The sequence below is a fragment of the Artemia sp. Qi Xiang Cuo genome, chromosome 17 (assembly GCF_049724085.1).
Source record: "Artemia sp. Qi Xiang Cuo chromosome 17, ASM4972408v1, whole genome shotgun sequence".
Lineage (NCBI taxonomy): Eukaryota > Metazoa > Arthropoda > Branchiopoda > Anostraca > Artemiidae > Artemia > Artemia sp. Qi Xiang Cuo.
Window position 1 is genome coordinate 25,181,258 of NC_142810.1, and position 27,107 is coordinate 25,208,364.

General features: G+C 33.4%; 2 protein-coding genes across 2 annotated transcripts in view; one reads left to right on the forward strand and one right to left on the reverse strand.

Annotated features, from left to right (window-relative positions):
- Positions 1-14,388, forward strand: part of LOC148942044 (uncharacterized) — a 58,615-nt gene extending 44,227 nt beyond the window's left edge. The window contains exons 8-9 of the mRNA XM_089103470.1: positions 5,722-5,860; positions 14,104-14,388. Coding sequence (XP_088959596.1) covers positions 5,722-5,860; positions 14,104-14,320 — 356 coding nt within the window. The 3' untranslated portion in view covers positions 14,321-14,388. The remainder of the gene's footprint in view (positions 1-5,721; positions 5,861-14,103) is intronic.
- The window catches only part of LOC148942039 (uncharacterized), a 532,991-nt gene that overhangs the window by 352,594 nt on the left and 153,290 nt on the right, over positions 1-27,107 (reverse strand). The window lies entirely within an intron of this gene.

Consider the following 27,107-nt stretch of genomic DNA (forward strand, 5'->3'; position numbering starts at 1 on the left):
ATTGAAAGAAAACCGTCTGACTAGTTTCTTAAGCACATTCCCTATATAATAAATCGCATGGGTTCCAGCTAATACAACAGTACCAAATAATCAATGATATGAAATAATGATAGGCAAATACTGAGAATTTAAGTGAAGGGAGGCAGATCTGGACTCCGTCTCTGTGCATGTACTACTATCCTTTGCTAATGAATGAGATATCGTTAGCTATTTTACCAGGACTAGGGACAAGCAAATTACAATATAGAACTCAGTCAGATCTTCCTGTCAATTACTCATATTTATTTCTGCATTTTAAAGACCACGTTTTAGCCTTCCTATTTGTCAATTCTTTTTTTTTATTTTGTAATATAGAGCTTCTCACTGAAACAGGGGAAAAGATTTTTTAGGTTAAGGTTTCGGTTTTAATCAGATAAAAATAAGTTTTTCTCAAAGGAAAGAAAATAGTAACTTTGAAACCAAAACAAAAAGAAGTTTACTTTCCTCTACAAGAATAAGGATGACCCCCACAAACCCCAGTTCTATATTCACATGAATGTTCATTTAATTCATCTGAAGCACCTGTCATGGAATTTAATAAATGGACCAAAAACTTTTATTTGAGTACTTGGGCACCCATCCCGACTAAAATAGTTAACTGGACACCACCCCAATAGATAGGACGCAACTATGCAATACTCAATACTAGATCATACTAGATCTACTCAGTACTAGATCATAGAAAAGGATTCTGATTACCGAACCTGGAATACGTATTTTAACTGTCGAAGGGTTCCAATACTCCTGGAGACTTTCGTTCCGATAAGGTTAACATAATGAAACATTTTGATAAAGCAAGATGCATAGAAATTTAACATCTCCTTAAAGAACCTCTTGATACGTGTATTCCATTTAAGTCAGGGCAAGCCTTTCATACTCTGAAGTAAAAGAGGAGGCAGGACTCAATGGTAACCGAAACTCTAGAAAACGGGTTTTTGATACCAATAGATATATCAAAAGAATCAGATTTCAATGCTGATTTCAAATATATAACTTTCATCAAGTTTAGTGCTACCCATCAAAAGTTACGCTCCTGAGAAAATTTGGCTGATTTTCAAAAAAAGGGGGAAAGACCCCCTAAAAGTTATAGAACCTTAATAAAATTCACACCATCATATTCAGCGTATCAGAGAACCCTTCTGTAGAGGTTTTAAGCTCCTATCTACAAAAATGTAGAATTTTACATTTTTTGCCAGACGAAAGATCATGGATGCATGTTTAATTGTTTGTTTGTTTGTTTCTTTTTTCCCAGGGGTGATCGTATAGACCCAGTGGTCCTAGGATAACATGGTAGGGCTCATTCGAATGGAAATTAAAAGTTCTAGTGCCCTTTTTAAGTGACCAAAAAATGGAGGGCAACTAGGCCCCCTCCCACGCTTATTTTTTTTCCAAAGTCACCCGATCAAAATTTTGAGATAGCCATTTTGTTCAGCATGGTCGAAAATATGATAAATATGTCTTTTAGGATGACTTAGTCCCCCGAAGTTCCCAGAGGGAGGGCTAAAAGTTATGAACTTTACCCAATGTTAACATATAGTATTGGTTATTGGGAAGTATACAGAAGTTTTCAGGAGGTTTTTTTCTGGTAGTGGGAGGGAGGGTGGGTCGGTGGTTATGTTGGAGGATCTGTTCATGAAAGAAGCTTTCATGGGGGAAGGGAAATTGCCATGAAGGGGACGCCGGACTTGCCAGCATTATTTATTGGTTATTGGGAAGTATATAACCATTTTCAGGAAGGATTGTTTCTGGAGGGGGGGCTAGAGGAGGGGGTTACTCTGGAGAATATTTCTGTGGAGGATGTTTCTTTGGGGTAAGGGACATTTCTATGAAGGGGGCGCCGGATTTCCAAGCATTATTTAAAAAACGATCAGAAATTAAATAAAAAAACAAGTTTTTTCAACTGAAATGTAAGAAGGAATATTAGAACTTAAAACGAACAGAAATTATAACGTATGTGAGGGGGTTCTCCCCCAAGTCAGTACCTCGCTCTTTACGCTACAGTTTTTTTTAGTGCTTTCAAAAGAGCTATCTATTCTAATTAAACGGCCTTTGTGATTCAGGGGTTTCTGAATCAAAATTTTTTTAACTTTTAACGTAAAGAGTGTGGTATTGACTAAGGGGAGAACCCCTTCATATAAGTAATAACATATACGTAATAAAAAAACAATAAAAAAACAAGCGATACGGCTCAATAGTAATCGAAACTTTTAAAAACGAAATTTTGATGTAAATAAATTTATCAAAAGAATGTTTTTATAATTCTGATCCTAAATATATAAAACTTATTAGATTTAGTAGTACTTATCAAAGGCCACGAGCCTGGGAAAATTTTTTCGATCTTTTAACGAGTTGGGAAACATCCACTACAAGTGAAAGAATTTTAATGAAAATCATGCAATCAGAATCAGCATCTTAGCAAATCCTAGTACAGAGGTTTCAAGGTTATATCTGCAAAAATCTGCAACTTTGTATTTTTTGCCAGAAGAAAAATATACGAATATAGAAGTTAGTTACGTAAGTTAATTTGTAAAGACATCCATTTAGCAAAAGAAAAGTAAAATTTTTATACAAATAAAAGCTGCATTAACTAAAAAACGATCAGAAATTAAATAAAAAAAACAAGTTTTTTAAACTGAAAGTAAGGAGCGACACTAAAACTTAAACCGAACAGAAATGAGTCCGTATATGAAAGGGAAGTGCCTTGCCACAACACCGCGCTCTTTACGCTAAATTTTGACTCTCTATTAACTTTATTTTTTAAAACAATAAACAAATTTAGCGCACAGAGCGCAGCGTTGAGTAGGGGGAAGTCCCTTTCATATACGGAATAATTTTTGATCGTTTTAAGTTTTAATGTCGCTCATTACTTTCAGTTTAAAAAACTTGCTTTTTTTTATTTAATTTGATATAAAGATCATGCTGAATTTTACCGACTGTACCAAGAGTACTGTCAGAAGCAAAGGCAGCAAGTGCATTCGGAAAAGAGGATTATTTGTCACATTAGTGTTAGATGCTGGTTGACAAAGAAGACGGAAAATCATTGGTTTTTAATTTTTAACCGCATTAATAAAGATTATTAACATATATTAAAAAGAGTATTTGCCTAATAATGGACAAACTGGGATGAGTCGATCAAATAAATATGAAAGAAACCAATAATAAGTAGTCCCTATTATACCAATAAGAAGATGCAACCTTGCCGTGGTACATTTTTTCTAATTAGTAATATCACTGAAGCTCTGAATTTCTGTTTAAATGAGCCCTTTCTTGACATTCTAGGGCCACTGGTTCAGTACGGTCATCCTTGGGCAAAAACAATAAACAATTGAACAAGCATCTATGAATATTTGTCTGAATGAAACAGTGAATATGTTACCGTAAAATGTCCAAAATCAGATTAATGTTAACATTCACCGGTGAATGTCCGAAATTCCTTTTTCTCTTCTTGGATTTAGTTAGCTTTGCGAGTCATCTTTTTCAGTCTTATGTAAGTTATGATGGTAAAAGTTAAAGTTAGGTTATGTTAGTTATGTTATAAGTATCAGAAATGAGTAAAAAACCTAACCAAACCCAACCTAACCTGTCATCATCAAACCTTGTATTAAACTGAAAAAGTTGACTGGCAACGCTGACAAAATCCAAGGAGAAAAAAAGTATTTCAGAAATTCACTGGTGAACGTTGATATTCACCAATTTCGGACATTCACGGTAACAAATACACAATTTTCCAGACTTTCGTAGAGACAGGAATACTTTAAGAAGTATTTTATTTTTTCGTGGGGATGCACTTTTGACCCAGGTATTTCGGATATTTCTTCAAGGACCTAATTTTTGCTTTGTAAAGTCTTATAGAGAAATTTTCAGATGCAGAGAAGATATAATTTTAATGTATTGAGTGTTATTGTTAGATTCGTTTAATTTTGTGTTTTTTTTCGATTTGTTCATTTCTTCATTTCATTTATGTATGTGGCCACAGGCTTTTCAACAGAATGTGTTTAGTGTTTTGTGTCTACGCATTAAGGTTTTCTGATATGCTAAATTTGTTGATGTAACGTTTGTCAAGATCCCTTACCGAAGGCTCTTCCCTCTTCATTAAGCTATTAAAATTTTCATCGGCTCATAGCTTTTGACGAATAGTTTGAAAATGAATGAATTTTTACATTTTTAAGGAGGATGTTCCAGTCTAATAGAGATCAAGGCTATCACACAATAATATTTTTAGTTTTTCTCTTCCAAGCCAGTCATGTAACAAATATAGACCAGGGTCTCTTCAATCTTAGAGAAACCTCCTCCCATCCTATTTTGTGTGCACCTGTGCATTGGGTACTTGTAAAATTCTGCACCTTTAGGGTTTTCAGAAGACTTTGTGATAAGCATTGAAAACGAGTATTAGTAATGTATTTTGCTAAACATGAGGGATGTCATTTGGGCTGATCCCAGAAGGCCACAGTCTTTCCCAAATTTTTGTAAGACATTGATTGTGTATCTTTGGAGGTTGAAAACAGCAATTCCTTACAAAAAACTAATATCCAGAGAAATGACGAAAATGAAATTTGATTCATCTAAATAATAAGTCATACATAGATCACAACCTCACTTACTGCAATTGAGAATTTTTGTAATTGGAAATGTATGAAAAAAACAAAAACCAAAAAAAGAACGCAGAGCCACAAATAATTCAACAACAAGGAGAATACATTTTTGAGATACTCCTGAAGTACGGTTGGACCATGTTAACAAAAAAACATACTTACGGATGGTTTATCACTTTAGAGTATTTCTGCTGCTGCTAATAATGCAATAGACACATCAGAGCACTTTGCTGCCAAACCAGTAGTAGATTCAGGAGGGGAGGCAGGAGGACCTTAGCTCCAAGCTCCAAAGATTTTTGTCGGTGCTTTCATTCCTTCTTTCTTTTCTTTTTTTTGCTCTTTATTTAGAATAAATTTGTCAGTTTTGTTAATTATTGGCGCCTTTGTCAAATTGGCCTCCCTCTAAGATTTTGCTCATTGGCACCCTTGTCACAGAGGGTCCCCCAAGATTTTTTTCTAGATTCTTTTTTTAAGATTTTTTTGATCTGGGCAGGACCCAACTTACTTCCAAAATTTCATTCTCTACATCAAGTATGTTTAAATCCCAAGTCAACAATGTCAGATCATTTTTATAATAAATTAACCTCTTCATTTTATAATAAAGTAGAAAAATTTAAGGGATAAGACCTATAAGTGATCTGAGCGTTAATCAAATTAATGATTTGATTAACTGTTTGAAGCAATAGAACTTGATAATATAGTTTCTGCACTAACTGAATTGTCTACGCAACTAGTACATTTCATACTGCTACTTCAATGGTGTTAATGGCTCGACGATAGTGCAGAACAGATTATGCTCTGGTTTTCGATTATCACTAATGATCATTATTATTTGTTATTGTTTTTTTTTTGAAAACGGATAACACAGAATCATAAGCAACTTCTATTACTATAAGCGCAAAACAGACTACAATGTTGGCTTATAAATATTTTAAGGGCTAGAATTGCTCTGTTCTGTCATTTTAGGCTGAAAACAATAGCGAACAATCGGTTCTTACGTCACCAGTGATAAAGTTGGTGACATTGGGTGTAGAACCACGAATGCGTATAAAAAAAATTGTCGTTTACATGATGATTTTGTTATTTCCAGATGAGGTCACTTTTGCTCCATGGAAGACTCTATTAAAAGGGGACGAATACTACGACAATGCTTTAAGTTCAAAAGATATTCTTTCAAGTATGGTGGATGCTGAATGGCGTTACGTAGCCAAACGTTTATTTGATAACACGTAAGCTAAATTCTTTTTTGAAGGTATTATTATTTTCAGAACAATGAATATATTTGAAATCATTTTAAAATATATATGACCAGAAATCACCAAAAATTGATTTTATTATACTATACTAAAATGTTGGTTAATTTCATTAGACCCAAAAATCACATAAAAAAAAATTGTTTGGCTTTTATATTTTCTTAATTTATTTTCTTTTTATGTTAGTAAATTGATGCATGTTGCAAGAAAATTATATATTGTACATTGTTACACATAGAATAAGTCTGTTATTATTAGCACGGTGAATAATCCCCTGAATTGTTGGAAAACCAGCTACCTTGAAATCTTCCTAAGCTAAATTTTAGGAAAGTTATCCACATCAATCATTATTCTAACCGGAAATTTTAGCGTCCACGAAAAAAATAGCTTCTCAATCAAGTCCCTATTAAGGAGGAATTTGACTTGTATGATCTGTTTTTGGTGCATTGTTTTGTTCTCAAAAATCTAGTTTGTTTCGTCCAGCGTGGGCCCTTCAGGATAATCTCTTCTTCGTCTTGACGATAATCTTGTGCTGGGAAGCCTTCCTTAAGGAAGGTCTCGACTTGGTTGTGAAGGGATATCAATGGGTCATATCAGACTCCATTGAAAATAAAATGCCATCTAAGAGAATACTGATATTGACTATCTGTCTTGGCTTTTGTCTGTCTACAATTAGCCATGTCTTGATGCAACCTACTGCAAAATACTTGATAACTTCAATTCAAAATCTATAGACTTCAAGAGTCTTTTAGAGTAAAGTAGCCAGAACATAGATGCTGTTTTATGTCCAAGATTGAAAACGAAAGAGTTTGATTCGTAAAAGCACGTTGTGACGTTTTTCGTGCGAGACATACATTTTATTCCTTTATATTGACAGGATTTTGACCCTAAACTCTCATCAAAAGACCGAAGCTCTTGCTATGACCTTCGAAAAGCTGTCAAGTCTTGATTAATTTGCAAAGGAACTTTTTACATCCTGTATCGCACGGATACTGCCGCATCAACTACTCGGCTCCAAGAGACAATTGACCCCGGTAGCACCTTTAAGCAAACAACTCATTCGGTCCAGATATAACCCTAAATACTTTCCTTAATTACCGTTATGCTCAACATGATGGGCACTCTGTCATTACTCTTCTGGCTTTGCATCCACTACAGATGTTTCCCATGGATAAGGATGCTCAATAATGTCATCCCTGCCCCGAAGCCAGATTACAACCTTACCCAGATTGGATCGTATTGGCTGGTAGGCCTGCTCTACTGCATAGGTAACGTCTATGTGTGCATTTACAATTAAATTCTGTTACACATGGCTGAGGTCAAATCACATACTTAGCGGAAATCAATTTAGGTCCCACTGAAGACACTTAGCAATTGACTTCCTTAAGTGCACATTTTTGGTACTCCTTAGAACTTTTGAACGAAGGGTGCTATAGCTTTGGGTACTATTTTTTTAAATAGTACCATAAAATCTTTGATAAAGTCTGGCATAAGAACCTATTGAAAAAAAAATCAAAGCAGATGATATTTGCAGTCATCTACTTGAGGTTTTTGGGAGTTTTCTGAGAAATCATACTCTCTGTGTAGTCCTTGACGGGATCTACTTCTAGTAGTGCCTAGTAAAAGATGGGGGTTCTCAGGGTAGTATTGTAGAACTCAAATATTCTATTATATATATATATATATATATATATATATATATATATATATATATATATATATATATATATATATATATATATATATATATATATATATATATAATATATATATATATATATATATATATATATATATATATATATATATATATATATATATATATATATATATATATATATATATATATATATATATATATATATATATATATATATATATATATATATATATATATATATATATATATATATATATATATATATATATATATATATATATATATATATATATATATATATATATATATATATATATATATATATATATATATATATATATATATATATATATCAATGACCTAGGGGAAAAGTCTTTAATCCTCTTACTTCATTCTGCTGACGGTGCTATGGTGTATGAAGCTGTCCCTAAACATTATGGCCATGCACACTATTTCTTGTCCCTAAGATAGGATCTCATGGAGAAAGCCTCTGATGTCTGGATATCTAATATCTGGAAGGTCAAAAATTGTGCCTCCTTGTGTAATGAGCTACTAGTCACCCCATAGAAGGTCTTGTGTTGACACCCGACTTTACATTCAGGAACGGAGCTATCAAGGGAGTTGACAAACTCCGTCTTTTAAGAATAAATTTTCCATTAGACCTTTCTCCGGAAACACATTCTTGTCCAGTCCGATCATCCTCCACGAGAAATCTTAGCGTGACTATTTGATCTAAGATCCTGCTAATTTACAGCTTATTTTCCCTCTATACAAACTATTCAATTGGCTTATTGTCAAATGTGGATACCTAAATTTCTCAGGGGCTTCTAAGACCGTAATGACACCACTCCAAAGGATGCAAAATAAGACCTCAAAGGCGAGTTATACCACAAGTCGGGTACCTCTACAACCTCTAAATGAGACAGCCAACGAGCTACCTCTACCTGTACTCCTGTTTGCCCAGCCATTGCGGCCAACACAGAAATATGGTACGGTCAGATTACATACAGGAGGAGACCTCCGTATTCAGTGCTTGTAGAATGGCTTTGTAACACGCTGCACCTTCATTTGGAGTGGGCTACCAGGGGATATTATCCCTAAAAACGAGTTTGCCGATAAATTTAAAAGGAAGTTTAACTGGCACAATTCTAGAGGGAAAAATTAGGCAATAGTTGTCAAGTGATATATTTGTACTAAGTTTCTAACAGCCTTTTTGTACTGAAACTTGTCATGAATGAAAAAAAATTATACGGATTATCTGAACCACCTTAAACCATGGAAATGGTGATAAAATACAACGTCATTCAAATTTTTTCCTATTTATTCCTTTATTTGTATCGTTTCTTAGCTTCAAAATAAGCCTAAAGAAAATTTCAAGAGAATTCTTGATAATAATTGTTTTGTGTTTTTTTTTGTGAATTTGTTGATTTAATACATTGATTTATTTGATTGAAAAGGGTGAATTACAAGTTAACAAAAGAAATGTTCTTTAAGCTGCGTTTACCAGGATATTGGAATTTATAAGTTTAAAAGATTAGTGAAAAGCTACACCATCTGACTTGGTCAAATTTCATCCTATATCTGTGAACCAAAACCAGAAAAAATTCCAAGTTAAATTTAGCAATTTTTTTTATAATATTGCCTAAGAACGTGATTCATACTAAATGTCTTATAGATTTATTCCAATTTCTTTATTTTTCGAGTAAGTTAATATTATCGTCGAAAATGCATCTAACAAGGGAAAATACCGGTCATCAGAGGCAACGCTATAGCGTTGAATATAGTAAAGGTCATACTGCTCCTATGTTTTATTATTTATTTTTTTTTCCTGAGGTACTTCATATGGAAAGGGTCGTTGTATAAACTTCAAAGGGGGCTCATTCGATTGCAAATCGAGAGTTCTAGTGCCCTTTTTAGTTGTCAAAAGTGATCGGAAGGCAATTAGCCCCCCCACGCCTTTTTTCCCCAAATACATCCGATAAAATTTTTGAGGTAGCCATTTTGTTAAAAATAGTTCAAAGATCAAATAACAAAAACTCTGGGGTCGACACAACCTCCCAGGGCCCAGGGACAGGCGTTTCTAATTAAGCCCTGGGGGCAAATGTGGTTCTTATAGAAGGGATGCTTGTATGAGATCGCTCATTTTATTGGAAGTTAAAATTTCTGGTTCACTTTTTCACAGTGAAAAAACATCGGAGGGCAACTAGCCCCCCCCCCACACCCTTTTTTCCCCAAATGCATCAGATACGAATTTTGAGATAGGCATTTTGTTAAAAATAGTTCAAAGGTCAGATAACAAAACTCCGGTGTCGATACAACCACCCAGGGCCCACGGGCAGGCGTTGTAAGTTATGCCCTGGGGGCATATAAGGTTGTTATGGAAGGGATGCTCTTATAAACTTCAGAGAGGGCTCCTTTGATTGGAAAGTGAAAGTTCTGGTTTACTTTTAAGAGTCAAAAGTGATCGAAGGGCAGCTAGCCCCACCCCCAGCCCTTTTTCCCCAAATACATCCGATAAAATTTTGAGGCAGCCATTTTGTTAAAAATAGGTCAAACATCACATAAAAAAAAACTCCGGGGTTGACATAACCCCCAGGGCCGGGGGCAGACGTTGTCAGTTATGCCCAACTTTAGAAAGGGAGTAAAAAAAGATCGGAGGACAATTCCCCCCCCCCCCCGCCAGCCGTTTTTCCCCAAATGTATCAGATGAAAATTTTGAGATAGAAATTTTGTTAAAATTACTTTAAAGGTCAGATAACAAAACTCCGATGTCAACACATTCGCCCAAGGGCTGGGGGCAGGCGCTATAAGTTATGCCCTGGGGGCAAATAAGGTTTTTATGGTGGGATGCTCGTACAAACATCAGAGACGGCTCATTTGATTGAATATTGAATGTTTTATTTCACTTTTTAAGGGTCAAACGGGACTGGAGTGCAGCTAGACCCCCCCCCCCCACCTCCATGCCCTTTTTTCCCCAAATACATTCGATATAATGTTGAGGTAACCATTTTGTTAAAAATAGTTCAAAGATCATACAAAAAAAAAACTCCGGGGTTGACACAAGCCCCCAGGGCCAAGGGGCAGGTGTTGTAAGTTATGCCCTGGGGGCAAATATGGTTCTTATAGAAGGGATGCTCATATAAACTTCAGAAAGGGCTCATTTGATTGGAAATTAAAAGTTCACCTCAAAAGAGATCGAAGGGCAACTAACCCCCCCCCCCTCACACCCATACACATCCTATTTTCCCAAATGCATCCGATTAAAATTTTGAGATTGCTAGTCTGATTCAAGTAGTCCAACCATCAGATAACAAAAAGCTCGGGGTCAACATAACCCCCCAGAGCCCGGAGGAAGGGCTGTAACTCATCCTGCAGGGACATATAAGGTTTTTATGGAAGAGGTGGTCGTATAAACTTTTGAGGGGACTCAAATGTCACACCCTCTAGCATTAAATTCGACCCCCTAATATCCTCACATTTGCAGCGCAAATGGGAAGTCAGCTCTATATAGCCTACTGCTTGTGAGTGGTTATCTCTTATGTAAAGTTAAAAATTGAATTAATTTTTTTCTGTTACTAAGTTTTGAGACAATATAAGACTAAAGGTCATAAAGGCAATCAAGTTTTGAAGTTTTATTGTTTTTTAGTTGTGAACTAAGATTAGTGAGAACAGGGCCACCACGGGAAGTTTGTGCATAGCCAGTCCCACCCACCCCATAATATTAACCCCCCCCCCTAGTGCCTTTACCCCAAATGCATAATTAAAATTGTTATCAAAATTTTGAAATAGCCATTTTGTTCAAAATAGTCCAAATTTCAAATTACTATAACTTAAAAAAATCCTCCTTAGCCCCCGGGGCAAGGATTGTAGCTTATGTAAGCTGCCTACTATTGGAATATAAGGTTTTTGTGGAAAGGGTGGTCGTATTAACTTTGGAGGCGGCTCATTTGATCGGAAATTGAAACTTCTAGTTTATTTTTTAAGAGTCAAAAGGGATCAATGGGCAATCAGCCCACACCCCGCTTTTTCAATGGACACTCGGTCAAAATTTTGAGATTGCCATTTCGTTCAAAAAAGTTCAAAGGGCAAACAACTATGCTTCCGCGGTTGAACCCCCTGCCCCCATCCCCCAGGGAAAAATGATCTGAGCTACGAAGCTTGTTTATTGTTACTTTGAATACTTGGATTTTGTGATTTACATGGCAACTTCGATTTTGCGGTACAAGGGCTATAACTATATACCCCTAAGGGCTATAAGGTATTCAAGTTGCTTATTGTTACTTTGATACCTTGTTTACTTTGATGCTTTCTTTACTATGTTATTTTTTACTTTGACATTGTTACTTTAATACTAGTTTTGATACTTTGATGAACATTTGATTTTGAAAAAAAGTTTGATTTTGAAATAAGGAATTTTTGAAAACTTGAAACTTTTTTCAACCAAAAACGAACAAAAATTAATTAAAAAAATAACTTTCCGCAAAAGAAGTTTTTCAAAGAAAAGTAAAGACTATTTTAAACTTAAGATCAGAAAATACAAATACCTGTTAAAATTCAAACTCAAAACGACCAGAAATTACTATTAAGGAATAAATGAAACCCAAAACGAACAGAAATTAAATAAACAATGATAGTAAAAATACACACAACAAGTAATAATATAAATAAATAAATAAATCTTAAAGTGAGTAATGCTTAAATTGAATAGGCAAATCGAGCTTAAAACAAGACAAAATATTTCGCTATTGAAGTAAAAAATGACACCCAAAAACGAACAGGAATTAAATAAACAATCAATACAAACAAACGTACAATAGATACTAATATTAATGAATAAATAGATCTTAAAACGAGTGAAACTTAAATTGAATATGTAAATCAAGCTTGAAACGAACAAAAATCACTACAAACAAGAGTTCGGGTACTGCGTCCTTCTCTCACTGTAAAAGTTTAAAATCTACTGCGTCATTGGTGCTTTACTGAAAACGAATGATATTACAAATACTTCCTTTTGAACTTCATATTGTAAATAAAAATTAAAATTTTGAACTAAAGTTTTCAGCAATTAATATCATTATACATCAAATATTCAGTTTAACTTATTAGTTCTTTCTAAGATTGTTCATGAAGAATTTTAGATTCTGCCCCCTTCTGTAATACTGCATCATTGGCGCTTTACTGAAACGAATTGTATTAAAAATACTTTCTTTTGCATTTCTTACAGCATTAAAAATAAAAATGAAATAACAGTGAAATAAAATCTTGAACTGATGGAGCTTTCAACAATTAATATCATTATATATCAAATATTTAATTTGATTTTGTTCACACTTTCCAAGACTGTTCACATCTATAGTCATATAGACACATATAGACTTCTTTTCATAGCTATTGTTGTGTTTTTCTTTAAAAAAGTGAAATATCTGTCACTAATTTAAGCGTAGATGTGGTATATATCTACTCATCTGAACTGGCTAGAGTTTGTTATTAACATCTTAGTAACAGGAAAATGACAAAACTGTAAATCATGAACAGCCCTGTGGTCAATCTAAACAAAACATAGAAATATAGAGACCGAAGATCCAGAAAGAAGAATTTATATGGGTTCTAATTTTGATGTACAAATCCTATGGTGGTGAAAATGCTTAGAGTATTTCTGTCTAGGCCTTGGCTTTAAAATTTGTTTATATGTGAAACCGTAAACCACTTTTGCCAAAGTATCACCTGCAAGGCGTACATGCGACGGACAAATACAGCTGATGAAAATTTTAGAGGAAAATTCTTTATGATTTTGTCACCTTGGAATCACGATTAGGCTTCATGTTATACGCTTAGATGAGTCAAATTCAACTCGGTGCTATCTTTGCATGATTTTTGTACCAAAAGCTGTAACCCACGCATATTCTTCTAGTACAAACGTGTTAAATATTAAATTTTGCTTTATTTTAATAGTTCCACATTGAGTAGTTAAAAAATACCAATATTTCAACCCTTTCATATCATTAAATGAGTATGTGCCTGACTTCTCAGGTCTGTGCAAACCAAAAGTAGTACATCAGCTTCTAGTGTGAGATAGCAGAATGGCATGTAATAGACACACCCTCTTATTTCAGATGTTTCTACCATAGAAGCACTGGCGAGCCAATTTACTTCATTCTTTAATAAAAAGGCAACGCTTCATGTAATATGCTCTGAAATATTTAACAAAAAGGTTTTTTTTATAAAGCTATGGAATATTATTAGCTGTACTACAGTATCTTTGATTGATAAATTAATTTACCTTATAAGCGTAAAAGCTGTATCTTAATCGTCTTGAAACTTGACATACAGCATAGAAAGCTTAAGGACTTTACCGTATCTTGTAGATTTATTATCAGACCAGGAAGAGACATTTCATTTAGATGATTATTTAAAATCTTCGCGTATATCTCTGCGAATTGAACAAAGCTAGGTGGTACTTAAGTGCTTTGATGCTAAAATACGAATCAAAAATGTAAAAAACTTTACTTAATCGGTCAGGTTTCTGAATGGCTGAATAATATTTTTTTATCATTTGTAGTTTTGACGATTCTGTGCATAGTACTTCAAGAGAACGTAGTCCGGTGCAGTTTACAGTCAAGATGGATCGAGTTAACGGCAATGCTTACGGTGGTTACCTCACAGATGGCACATTCATTGTTTCTTACACAAACCTTTTTGTTGCTATATATGAATCTGCCATCTCGAGAGCCTCGAGAACTGAAAAGATAATCAAACATGTTCATAAAAATAATTAGTTAATACATTATCAGATATATTATTTATGTTGATCACAATTTTGAATCATTATATATTAAATATTTTCGTTTTGCATATGTTATTAGGCGCCACATAAAGCTTTAACTCTTCTATCACTTCAGAATTTATAATGTACTATAAGACAATTTAAGATGACAAAACCCCAAAGGACAACCAAGAACATATTGAGGAGGCCAGACCTAATGGCAGTTATGTGCATTCATCAGGACTCACTTCGAGGATGAGTAGCATTATGGGGGATTGACCGAATAAAACTAAAAATAAAAGAAAATGTGAAAAAAAAGACAAAAGAATCTTGATATCGCTGGAGGGGGGGGGGGAGGTGTATCTAGGCATGAACAACCGTCAAACCTTGCTAACTGTGTGCTACCCAAAAACTATTTTACCCCAGACACCCTCGGGGGGTGAAGTACCCTCAAATTATGGTGTTAAGCTTGCAATTTTAATATACTTTTCAAAAAGTACGAAAATATACATACGGGAGTGATATGATGTAACAATGATCAAAGAGATTGAAAATGTATAAAATCAGACCATGTTAAGGTAAATTATGAAAAAAGGGGTACATGTTAAGCCTTGTTGAAATCAGAACCATTCAGGAACTTTTATTCTATATGAATAAGGGGTAGGAGTTCTTGGGCTTTGAAAATCCTTGACGACTTCCCTTCGTACACGTGGACATGTTGCACCTCAATCGTATCAATATTATAATTCCGTAGTAGTTCAGAGAATGATCCTAAATGATTAGATGTTATTCATCGAAGAGAAACTGTATATTAAATTGACTGCATGACCTCAGTTTTATAGATTACGAGCAAGCGTTCGATTCTGTTGATAGAAGAGCTTTAGTAAAGGTTTTATCCTTGTATGGTATACCAGACAAATACATTAAAGTGGTTAGTGCTATGTACGAGAATAATACTGCTGCAGTTAAGGTAGGAAATGAGGTTAGCAGCTGGTTTTGTATTAAATCAGGAGTTAAGCAGGGTTGTGTTCTTTCCCCTTTATATGGATTATTTTGATGGACCTTGTTTTAAGGAGCACAGGAAAGGCAATGGAAGACCACGGAATAAAATGGGGAGGAAAAAGTCTCCTGAACTTGGATTATGCTGATGATTTAAGCATCCTAGATGAAAGTGTGAGCAAAATTAATGAAGTTTTAGAGATTTTGCGACTTCAGGGTGCTAGAATTGGTTTGAAAATTAATGTTAGGAAGACTAAGTCACTAAGGATAGGAATAAGTGAAGACGAAAAGGTGACGTTGGGTAATGAAAAGATTGATCAGGTGGGCAGCTTCACTTACCTTGGTAGTATTATTAGTAAAAATGGTGGGAGCAGTGAAGATGTTAAAAATAGAATATCCAAGGCTCAGGGTGTTTTTTCACAGTTAAAAAAAAGTTTGGAAGAATAGGAAGATAAATCTGCAAATTAAGATAAGAATCTTAGAAGCTACAGTGATGACAGTGGTCAAATATGGCTCTGAAGCATGGGCGCTCTGAAAAGCGAATGAAGATTTGCTAGACGTTTTCCAGAGAAATTGCTTATGGTTCGTTCTGGCTACCCGGCTGACTGACCGTATTTCAAACAATAGGCTATACAAAAATGTGGTTCAATACCGCTCTCTAGGGCTATAATGAAAGAAAGGTTGAGGTGGTTAGGGCACGTTGTGCGGATGAAGGATGACAGATTGCCTAAGATTGTTCTTTTCGGCCAACCGTTTAGGGCTAAACGGAAAGCAGGTCATCCTCGTCTGGGGTGGGAAAACGCCATAAAGAAAGATTTAAAGGAAATGGGAGTTTCGTGGGCGGGTGTAAAAAGGGAGGGTTTGAATAGATTGGGGTGGAGGAGGATCGTGCGTAGCTGTCTTGGCCTCAGGCGGCTTGGTGCTGCGGTGAGTTGTTTGTTAGTTAGCATGACTTTAGCAGGTTGTCATACTAAATTTTGACAAATTACGCTTACAGACAGCATCCAGCCCCACATAATAGAGTCTAAATTGCCAGAAAGTGTCAAGTCTTCCTATGACTACTACTATCACTACTAATCCTAAAATACACTAAATTAGTCCTATTGCAACAGCTGCTACCGCTACTCTTGGTACAAGTGCTGCTGTTCCCTTTGCAACGACTATCTGCACCAAAAATCGATCCCACAGCCATTATAACTTAATGATAACTATTATCACAGCTACTCTTGACACGACAGCTGTTATCGAAAATACTGCTATCCTGACTCATGTATATGCTACTAATGACTAGTCTTAAATGGTGTACTCCGACCACAATTGCTTAAACAAAGAAGGTTTTTCAGGTGACCACTGCTATATCTACTAAAACTAGTGCTGCAACCCCTGCAACTACAACCTCTGCCACTTGAACTTTTTCAATAACTACCTCCTGCTGTTACTACTATGTTAATATTACTACCACGAAAAATATTACTGCTTGTAACTATTACTACTAATGCTACTAGTACTACTTAGAGCCAAGGCCATATGCAGGGAGAGTTCAGAGGTTTACCCCCCCCCCCCCCTGAAAAGTTTGTCTGACTTGTAAAAGCGTAACAAAAAGCCATATAATACCATTATGATGCTTTGAAAGTTTACTATGTAGACTGCCTCCCTTCCCTCCGAATAAAGAATACCCCCCTCACACTCAAAGAAAAATCCTTGATATGGCCGTGCTAAGAGCCGTACTATACTGTTATAGCTAAACTACTACTTAAAGCCATAGATATGCTATTTTGAGGTCACCACTACACCACTACTACCACTATTACTGCTACTCCTTTCTCCACCACTCCCACTGCTGCTCCTAACAGGACTACTCCTACCAGGGTTACTCTTATCTTAGCTACGATGAAAACTCCTGCAACAATTACTCCTTCCACCTCTATTGCTTCCACAACTACTCCTAAAATGCTAACTTCCACCACGACTAGTACTACCTTGTCTGTTTCTGCTTTCCAAGATTTCACAAAAATATTTTTAAAATTTTTAATTTACTGAACTACTGAAACCTGTGCACTTTACTGACAAGTAAAGAGTTTGGTTAATTTAAGGATGTTATTTGTTCTACTGATTTTCTGAATACATCAACTGCCAGAAGCAAACTTGTTTAGGCTATTCACCCTTGAAAAAAAACCCTGATATTAAGGAGATAATCAAATACTAGTTTTTAAAAATTATTCCTTATTGTTGAAAAAAGGAGATAATCAAATATATTAAACTACTAAAATTAAAATAATTATTTGCTAGTTTATTTTTTAATTAAATTCTAGTTTATAGTCTTTTGCTATGTCTTATTAAAGCTTAATAATTAAGCTAAAGCAAATTATGCAAGCAAGCCCAATGGTGGATCTAGTGTTGGTTGTGAGGGGCCATACACTCTCCCTCTGGCTCCAAACATGCTAGTAATGTAGGTAATTCATTTGAAATTTTACACCTCTAAAATTACTGTGGCCGGGGCAAGTCCCCAATATGACCCCTTCCCCTAAAACTACCTCTGTGATCAGGATATCTGCAGTCCTACGGAAGGCCAGAATATATAAATATTTTCAATCTGTTTGAATAATATTCCCCCTCCCATTCCATCAAAATTTCTATAGTAAAACTATTATTAAAATTTGTTGGAAAATGCTGTCCATAATAAAAATAGCGAGCCAAAACATTAATTCTAAAGCAGGAAAACCGATGATCAAGGATATATTCATATAATAATTCAAACTTAAAACGAAAATTACAATAATTGATAAATGAGACCAAAAACGAATAAAAATTGTAAATAACTAAGTCAGTATTAAAACGAACAAAACTTAACTTAAATAGGCGTAGGGCCGATACGTCCTAAGCCTTCCAAAGGCCAGAGCGTCTTTTGCACTTCATTGAAAGCAATTTTTATTTCGATTTTGTTTTTAATTTGCAGTAATATCAACAACAACAAAACCAAAGAAATGATATCTGAAGGCTAATCAATATTTACAAATAAGAGAAGTGCTAAATATCCCTTTCCTTCCCTTTCAAACCTCCAAGTGGCTTGAATGTCTTTTGTATTACGTTAAGAACATTACCGTATGCATTTTGAACAGTGTATTTTTTTTCAAAATAATAAAAAAACAAAAAAAATAAATAAGGAAAATAACGAAAGTAAAAAGATAAATCAATGTTTAAAAACAAGAAATTTTCTACCTTTTCCCGCCCTTCTCTTTCAAAGCCTCCAAATGGCTTGAACGCCTTTTGTATTTCGTTGAGGACAATACCAAATGCATTTTGAATAGTGTAGTTTTTTTCAAAATAATAACAAAATCCAAAAAAAAAAATTAAAGAAAATAACCACAGCAAAAAGATTAATCAATGTTTACAAATAAAAAATTTTCTGCCTCTTCACGTCCTTCTCTTTCAAAACCTCCTAGTGGCTTGAATACCTTTTGTATTTCGTTGAGGATAATGAAATATACATTTTGAATAGTGTAGTTTTTTTTGTCAAAATGTTGACAAAAATCCAAAAAAAAAACATTAAAGTAATTAACGACAGCAAAAACATCAATCAATGTTTACAAATAATAAATTTTGTATCCCGTCCTTCTCTTTCAAATCCTCCAAGTGGCTTGAACGCTTTTTGTATTTCGTCGAGGACAATACCATATGCATTTTGATTAGTGTTGTTTTCGTGGAAAATGTTAACAAAAATAAAAAAAAACATTAAAGAAAATAACGACAGTACAAAGATTAATCAATATTTACAAATAAGACATTTTCTACCTTTTTCCGTCCTTTTCTTTCAAAACCTAAAAAAAAAATTAAAGAAAATTAAGACACTAAAAATATTAGTCTAAAGATCTAATGAAAGTAGGCCGATTGCTTAATATATCAAGATGTCTATTTCTGGAATTCTCAGCAATTTTTTTTTATTTATGAACATTAAAAGAAAAACGTCAAAAATACCTTCGGTAGTAGTGGCCGGTTATGCCCAACCTAGATCAACCCATCAATCTACCCCCTTTTCAATTGAATCCACACCATTTTAAGTTAAAATTTCCGATATTTTTACAAACTCCCATCTTAAGCTTTAAGATCAAAACAGTTCTTGTGAGTAGAGAAGGGGGTACCAGCCCTGAATACACTGCGTGCTGCCATCTACAATTTAGTCTAACGCTGACGGGACATAATTTATTCAAGGATTATCGATCGAGTTTAATGGGGCAAGGTCGATTTATTTGTTGTTGTTCGTCTAGGTGTAATGACACTGGGGTGAAATTTGCACATGCGCATTAACGGGGGAGAGATGTATTGATCTAGGACAAGAGGGGGAAGTGGATGTCCGAGAACTTGATTTGCATACATGGAGGGGAGAGGATTTCCGAGAAATCGATTAAATAAAAGAAGGGGAAAGAATTTCTGAAAAATTGATTTGCATAATCGAGGGGAATTATTGATCTACTAAAGGGGAATTAGAAACGACATCACTTGTTTCCTAGGAATTATACGGGATTCTAAAGAGATAGAAACTATATTTTTAAATATGGCTTCTCTGATCTTACGTGAAAGAGATAAATTAATATTCTATTTTTAAATATGGCTTCTCCGATCTTTAGGTCAGAGGGATAAATTAATATTCTATTGAAACCATAATAGTGTAGCTAGGAACATCTTAGAGATGAAGAGATTAACGCGGGAAAGGGTTTCCTAGGAATTTTAAATCTGAAAGCGCAGGGATGCCAAAACAAAAGGAACACGCAGAAATTAGTTTTAGGGGATTATTTGGGCGAAACCGTTTGAGACATTCTAGAAGATGATTTTGAAGATGATTGGGGCAAAACTCTGTGGTCGTTATAATACACAAGTTCCATTTGATCAATGTTGTGAGGTCCCCTACCCCAACCCCAAAAGGCCCCCTAACCCAACCCCAAAGGGCCCCCGAGCCCCCAAGAGCCCCCCGAGCCCCCAAAGGCCCCCCAGACGCCCAAAGGTCATCCGAGCCCCCTGAGCCCCCAAGGACCATCCCCAGGCTCCCAAAGACCCCCCTGGGCTCCCAAAGGCCCCCGCACCCCCAGAGGCCCCCGAGCCCCTCCCTTCCTCCCTCCCTTTTTGAATTTTTTTAGTTAGAGTTTTGAGTTTTAGTTAGAGTTGAAGTTTAGTTTAGTTATAGTTAAGAATTTAGAGTTTTAGCTTAGAGTCATAGCTTAGAATTTTAGTTAGAGTTCTAGTTTAGTTTAGTTTTAGTTAAGAGTTTAGAGTTTTTAGCTTAAAGTCTTAGCTTAGAGTTTTTGTTGAAGTTCGAGTTTAGTTTAGTTTTGGTTAAGAGTTTAGAGTTTTAGCTTAGAGTCATAGCTTAGAGTTTTAGTTAGAGTTGAAGTTTAATTTTACTTTATAGTTTTAGCTTAGAGTCTTAGCTTAGAGTTTTAGTAAGAGTTGAAGTTTAGTTTAGTTATAATTAAGAGTTTTAGCCTAGAGTCTTAGCTTAGAGTTTTAGTTAGAGTTCCAGTTTAGTTTAGTTTTAGTTAAGAGTTTAGAGTTTTAGCCCAGAGTCTTAGCTTAGAGCTTTTGTTGAAGTTCTAGTTTACTTTAATTTTAGTGCTCATGAGCGCTCATGATAAGCTAACCTAACCTAACTTAAACGTGGAGAAACCTAACCTCTAACCTAATCTAACCTATGGTTTTGGTATTTCTATGTAATAATGTGGAATTTTGCGGTTATGTTAATTTATTATTGTCATCAATATCTATTGTCCCCCTCCTCAGCTCAAGGCTGAAACTCTAAGCTAAAACTCTTAAGTAAAAATAAACTAGAACTCTAACTAAAACTCTAAGCTAAGCCTCTAAGCTAAAACTCTGAACTCTAAACTCTTAACTATAACTGAACTAAACTTAAACTCTAACTAAAACTCTAAGCTAGGACTCTAGGCCAAAACTCTAAACTCTTAACAAAAACCAAACTAAACTATAACTCTAACTAAAACTCTAAGCTAAGACTCCAACCTAAAACTCTAAACTCTTAACTGTAACTAAACTTCAACTCTAACTAAAACTCTAAGCTAAGACTCTAAGGTAAAACTCTAAACTCTTAACTAAAACTAAACTAAACTAGAACTCTAACAAAACTCTAAGCTAAGACTCTAAGCTAAAACTCTAAACTCTGAACTATAACTAAACTAAACTAGAAATCTAACTAAAACTCTAAGCTAAAACTCTAAGGTAAAACTATAAACTCTTAATTAAAACTAAACTAAACTAGAACTCTAACTAAAACTATAACCTATGACTCCAAGCTAAAACTCTAAAACTCTTAACTATAACTAAACTTCAACTCTAACTAAATCTCTAATCTAAGACTCCAAGGTAAAACTCTAAACTCTTAACTAAAACTAAACTAAACTAGAACTCTAACTAAATCTCTAAGATAAGACTCTAAGCTAAAACTCTAAGCTCTTAACAAAAATAAACTAAACTAGAACTCTAAATAAAACTCTAAGCTAAGCCTCTAAGGTAAAACTCTAAACTCTTAACTAAAACTCAACTAAACTATAACTCTAGCTAAAACTATAAGCTGAGACTCCAGTAAAAAACTCTCAACTCTTAACTAAAAATAAAATAAACTATAACTCTAACTAAAAATCTAAGCTAAGATTCTAGGCTAAAACTCTTAGCTAAAACTAAACTAAACTAAAACTCTATCAAAAACTTTATGCTAAGTCTCCAATCTATAACTACCAATTCTTAACGAACACTAATTTTGACTTCGACTCTAATTTAAACACTAAGCTGAGACTCAAAGCTAAAACTCCAAACTCTTAACTATAGCGAAATTAAACTTCAACTCTAACTAAATTCTAAGCTAAGACTCTAGGCTAAAACTCTATACTCTTAAATATAACTAAACTAAACTTCAACTCTAACTAAAACTCTAAGCTAACACTTTAAGCTAAAACTACAAACTCTTAACTATAACTAAACTAAACTTCAACTCTAACTAAAACTCTAAGCTATGACTCTAAGCTAAAACTCTAAACTCTTAACTAAAACTAAACTAAACTAGAACTCTAACAAAACTCTAAGCTAAGACTCTAGGCTAAAACTCTAAACTCTTAACTAAAACTAAACTAAACTAGAGCTCTAACTAAAACTTTAAGCTAGGACTCTAGGCTAAAACTCTAAACTCTTAACTGTAACTAAACTAAACTTCAACTCTAACTAAAAGTCCAAGCTAAGACTCTAATATAAAACTATAAAGTAAAACTAAACTAAACTTCGACTCTAACTAAAACTCTAAGCTATGACTCTAAGGTAAAACTCTAAACTCTTAACTAAAACTAAACTAAACTAGAAGTCTAACTAAAACTCTAAGCTAAGACTCTAGGCTAAAACTCTAAACTCTTAACTAAAACTAAACTAAACTAGAACTCTAACTAAAACTCTAAGCTAAAACTCTAATGTAAAACTATAAACTATTAATTAAAACTAAACTAAACTAGAACTGTAGCTAAAAATATAAGCTATGACTCCAATTTAAAACTCTAAACTCTTAACTATAACTAAACTTCAACTCTAACTAAAACTCTAAGCTAAGACTCTAAGGTAAAACTCTAAGCTCTTAACAAAAATAAACTAAACTAGAACTCTAACTAAATCTCTAAGCTAAGACTCCAAGATAAAACTCTAAACTCTTAACTAAAACTAAACTAAACTAGAACTCTAACTAAATCTCTAAGATAAGACTCTAATATAAAACTCTAAGCTCTTAACAAAAAAAAACTAGACTACAGATCTAAATAAATCTATAATATTCTCCTCAATTTACAACCCTTAACTCTTAAATGAAAATAAACTACACTAGAACTCTAACTAAGGCTCTAAGCTAATACTCTAAGATAAGAAACAAAACTCTTAACTAAAATAAAACAAGACTATAACTCTATCTAAAACTCTAAGCTAAGACTCAAATATAAAACTCTAAACTCTTAACTAAAACTAAACTAAACTATAACTCTAACTAATAACTCTAAGTTAAAATTCTAAGTTAAAACACTAAACTAAGAATAAACTAAACTAAAAGTCTAACATAAACTCGAATCTATGTCTATAAGATAAAACTCTGAATTCTTAATTATAATAAAACAAAACTTCAACTCTAACTAAATCTATGAAGTAGGATTCAAAGCAAAAACTCCAAACTCTTATATAAAGATAAACTATACACCAACCCCAGCTAAGTTCTAAGCTAGGAATTTAATCTAGAACTACCAAATTTTAACTATAATTAAGCTAAAATACAATTCTAATTAAACGCTAATCTCAGAATCGGGTAAAGAACTAAAGTCTTCGCTGTTAATAAAGTTAAATTAATTTCAAACTAACACTCTCAGATAAGACTCTAGGCTAAAACTCTAAACTCTTAACTAAAATTAAACTAAACTATAACTCTAACAAAACTCTAAGCTAAGACTCTAGGCTAAAACTCTAAACTCTTAACTAAAACTAAACTAAATTAGAGCTCTAACTAAAACTTTAAGCTAGGACACAAAGCTAAAACTCCAAACTAATATCTAAAGATAAAATAAACTCCAACCCTAACTAAACTCTTAGCTAATATTCTAAGCTAAAACTCTAAACTAATAACTAAAACTGTACAAAACGTCAACCCTAACTAAAGAGCTGAGATAAGGCACTATGCAAAAACTTTAAACTAATAATAAACTAAACTAAAATTCTAACTAAAACTCTAAGCTATGACTCTAAGCTAAAACTCTAAACTCTTAACTAAAATTAAATTAAACTAGAACTCTAACAAAACTCTAAGCTAAGACTCTAGGCTAAAACTCTAAACTATTAACAAAAACTAAACTAAATTAGAACTCTAACTAAAACTTTAAGCTAGGAGTCTAGGCTAAAACTCTTAACTCTTAACTATAACTAAACTTCAACTCTAACTAAAAGTCCAAGCTAAGACTCTAAGCTAAAACTATAAATTAAAACTAAACTAAACTTCAACTTTAACTAAAACTCTAAGCTATGACTCTAAGGTAAAACTCTAAACTCTTAACTAAAACTAAACTAAACTAGAACTCTAACAAAAACTCTAAGCTAAGACTCTAAGCTAAAACTCTAAACTCTTAACTATAACTAAACTAAACTAGAACTTCAAGAAAAACTCTAAGCTAAGACTCTAAGCTAAAAACTCTAAACTCTTAACTATTATAGATTAACTTGAACTCTAACAAAAACTCTAAGCTAAGACTCTAAGCTAAAACTCTAAACTCTTAACTAAAACTAAAGTAAACTTCAACTCTAACTAAAACTCTAAGCTAGGACTCAAAGGTAAAACTCTTAACTATAACTAAACTAGAACATCAACAAAAACTCTAAGCTAAGACTCTAAGCTAAGACTCTAGGCTAAAACTCTAAACTCTTAACTAAAAATTAACTAAACTACAACTTTAACTAAAACTCTAAGCTATGACTCTAAGCTAAAACTCTCAACTCTTAACTGTAACTAAACTAAACTTCAACTCTAACTAAAACTCTAATCTAAGACTCTAAGCTAAAACTCTAAACTCTTAACTATAACTAAACTTCAACTCTAACTACAACTCTAAGCTAAGACTCTAAGCTAAAATTCTAAACTCAACTAAAAATAAACTAAACTAGAACTCTAAGCTAAAAATATAAATTAAAACTAAACTAAACTAAACTTCAACTCTAACTAGAATTCTGAGCTAAGACTCTAAGCTAAAACTCTAAACTCTTAACAAAAACTAAACTAAACTAGAACTCTAACAAAAACTCTAAGCTAAGACTCTAAGCTAAAAATTCTAAGCTCTTAACTATAACTAAACTAAACTTCAACTGTAACTAAAGCTCTAAGCTACGACTCTAGGCTAAAACTCTGAACTCTTAACTAAAACTTAACTAAACTAAAACTTTAACTAAAATTCTAAGATATGGATCTAACCTAAAACTCTAAACTCTTAACTAAACCTAAACCCAACTTCAACTGTAAAAGAAATTCTAAGCTAAGACTCTAAGGTAAAACTCTAACCTCATAATAACTAAGCTAAATTTAATGTAAACTAGAACTTCAACAAAAGCACTAAGCTAAGCTCTTAGCTAAAACTCTAAACTCTTAACTAAAACCTAAGTAAACTACGACTTTAACTAAAACACTAAGCTATGACTCTAAGGAAAAAATCTAAATTCTTAACTATAACTAAACTAAACTTCGACTCTAATTAAAACTCTAAGCTAAGACTCTATGCTAAAAATCTAAACTCTTAACTATAACTAAACTAAACTTCAACTCTAAGCTAAAACTCTAATATACATCTATAATTTAAAACTAAACTAGACTAAACCAACTATATCTAAAACCCTAGGCTATGACTATAAGCTAAGACTCTAAACTCAAAACTTTTAACCAAAACTAAGTTAAATTAGAACTCTAACAAAAACTCTAAGCTAAGACTCTAGGCTAAAACTCTAACTTCTTAACTTAACCAAACTACAAATTTATCTAAAACTCTAAGCTTAGACACTATTCTAAAACTATAAATTCTTAAATAAAAATAAACTAAACTAGAACTATAACTATAACTATAAGCAAAGACTATCAGCTAAAACTCTAGATTCTTAACTATTACTAAACTAAACTTCAACTCTGACTAAAACTATAAGCTAATACTCTAAGTTCTTAACTAAAACTAAAGTAAACTTTATCTCTAACTAAAACTCTAAGCTAAGACTCAAAGTTAAAACTCCAAACCCTTAACTATAGCTAAACTAAACTTCAACTCTAACTAAACTCTAAGCTAAGACTCTAGGCTAAAACTCTCAATCCTTAACTATAAATAAACTAAACTAGAACTCTAACAAAAACTCTAAGCTAAGACTCTAAGCTAAAACTCTAAATTCTTAACTATTACTAAACTAAACTTCAACTCTAACTAAAACTCTAAGCTAAGAATCTAAATTCTTAACTAAAACTAAAGTAAACTTCATCTCTAACTAAAACTCTAAGCTAAGACTCCAAGGTAAAACTCCAAACTCTTAACTATAACTAATCTAAACTAGAACTCTAACAAGAACTCTAAGCTTAGACTCTAATTTAAAACTCCAAACTCTTAACTATAACTAAACTAAACTAGAACTTCAACAAAAACTTTAAGCTAAGACTCTAAGCTAAAACTCTAAACTCTTAAGTAAAACTAAAATAAACTAGAACTCTAATCAAAACTTTAAGCTAGGACTCAAAGCTAAAACTCCAAACTCTTAACTATAGCTAAACTAAACTTCAACTCTAACTAAACTCTAAGCTAAGACTCTAGGCTAAAACTCTCAACTCTTAATTATAACTAAACTAGAACTCTAACAAAAACTCTAAGCTAAAACTCTAAACTCTTAACTAAAACTAAGCTAAACTAGAACTCTAACAAAACTATAAGCTAAGACTCTGGGCTAAAACTCTAAACTCTTAACTAAAACTAAACTAAACTAGAACTTTAACTAAAGCTCTAAGCTAAGACTCTAGGTTAAAACTCTAAACTCTTAACTAAACTAAACTTCAACTCTAACTAAAACTCTAAGCTAAGACTCTAAGCTAAAACTATAAAGTAACACTGAACTAAACTAAACTTAAACTCTAAATAAAACTCTAAGCTATGACTCTAAGCTAAAACTCTAAACTCTTAACTAAAACTAAACTAAACTATAACTTTAACAAAAACTCTAAGCTAAGACTCTAAGCTAAAAACTCTAAACTCTTAACTGAAACTAAACTA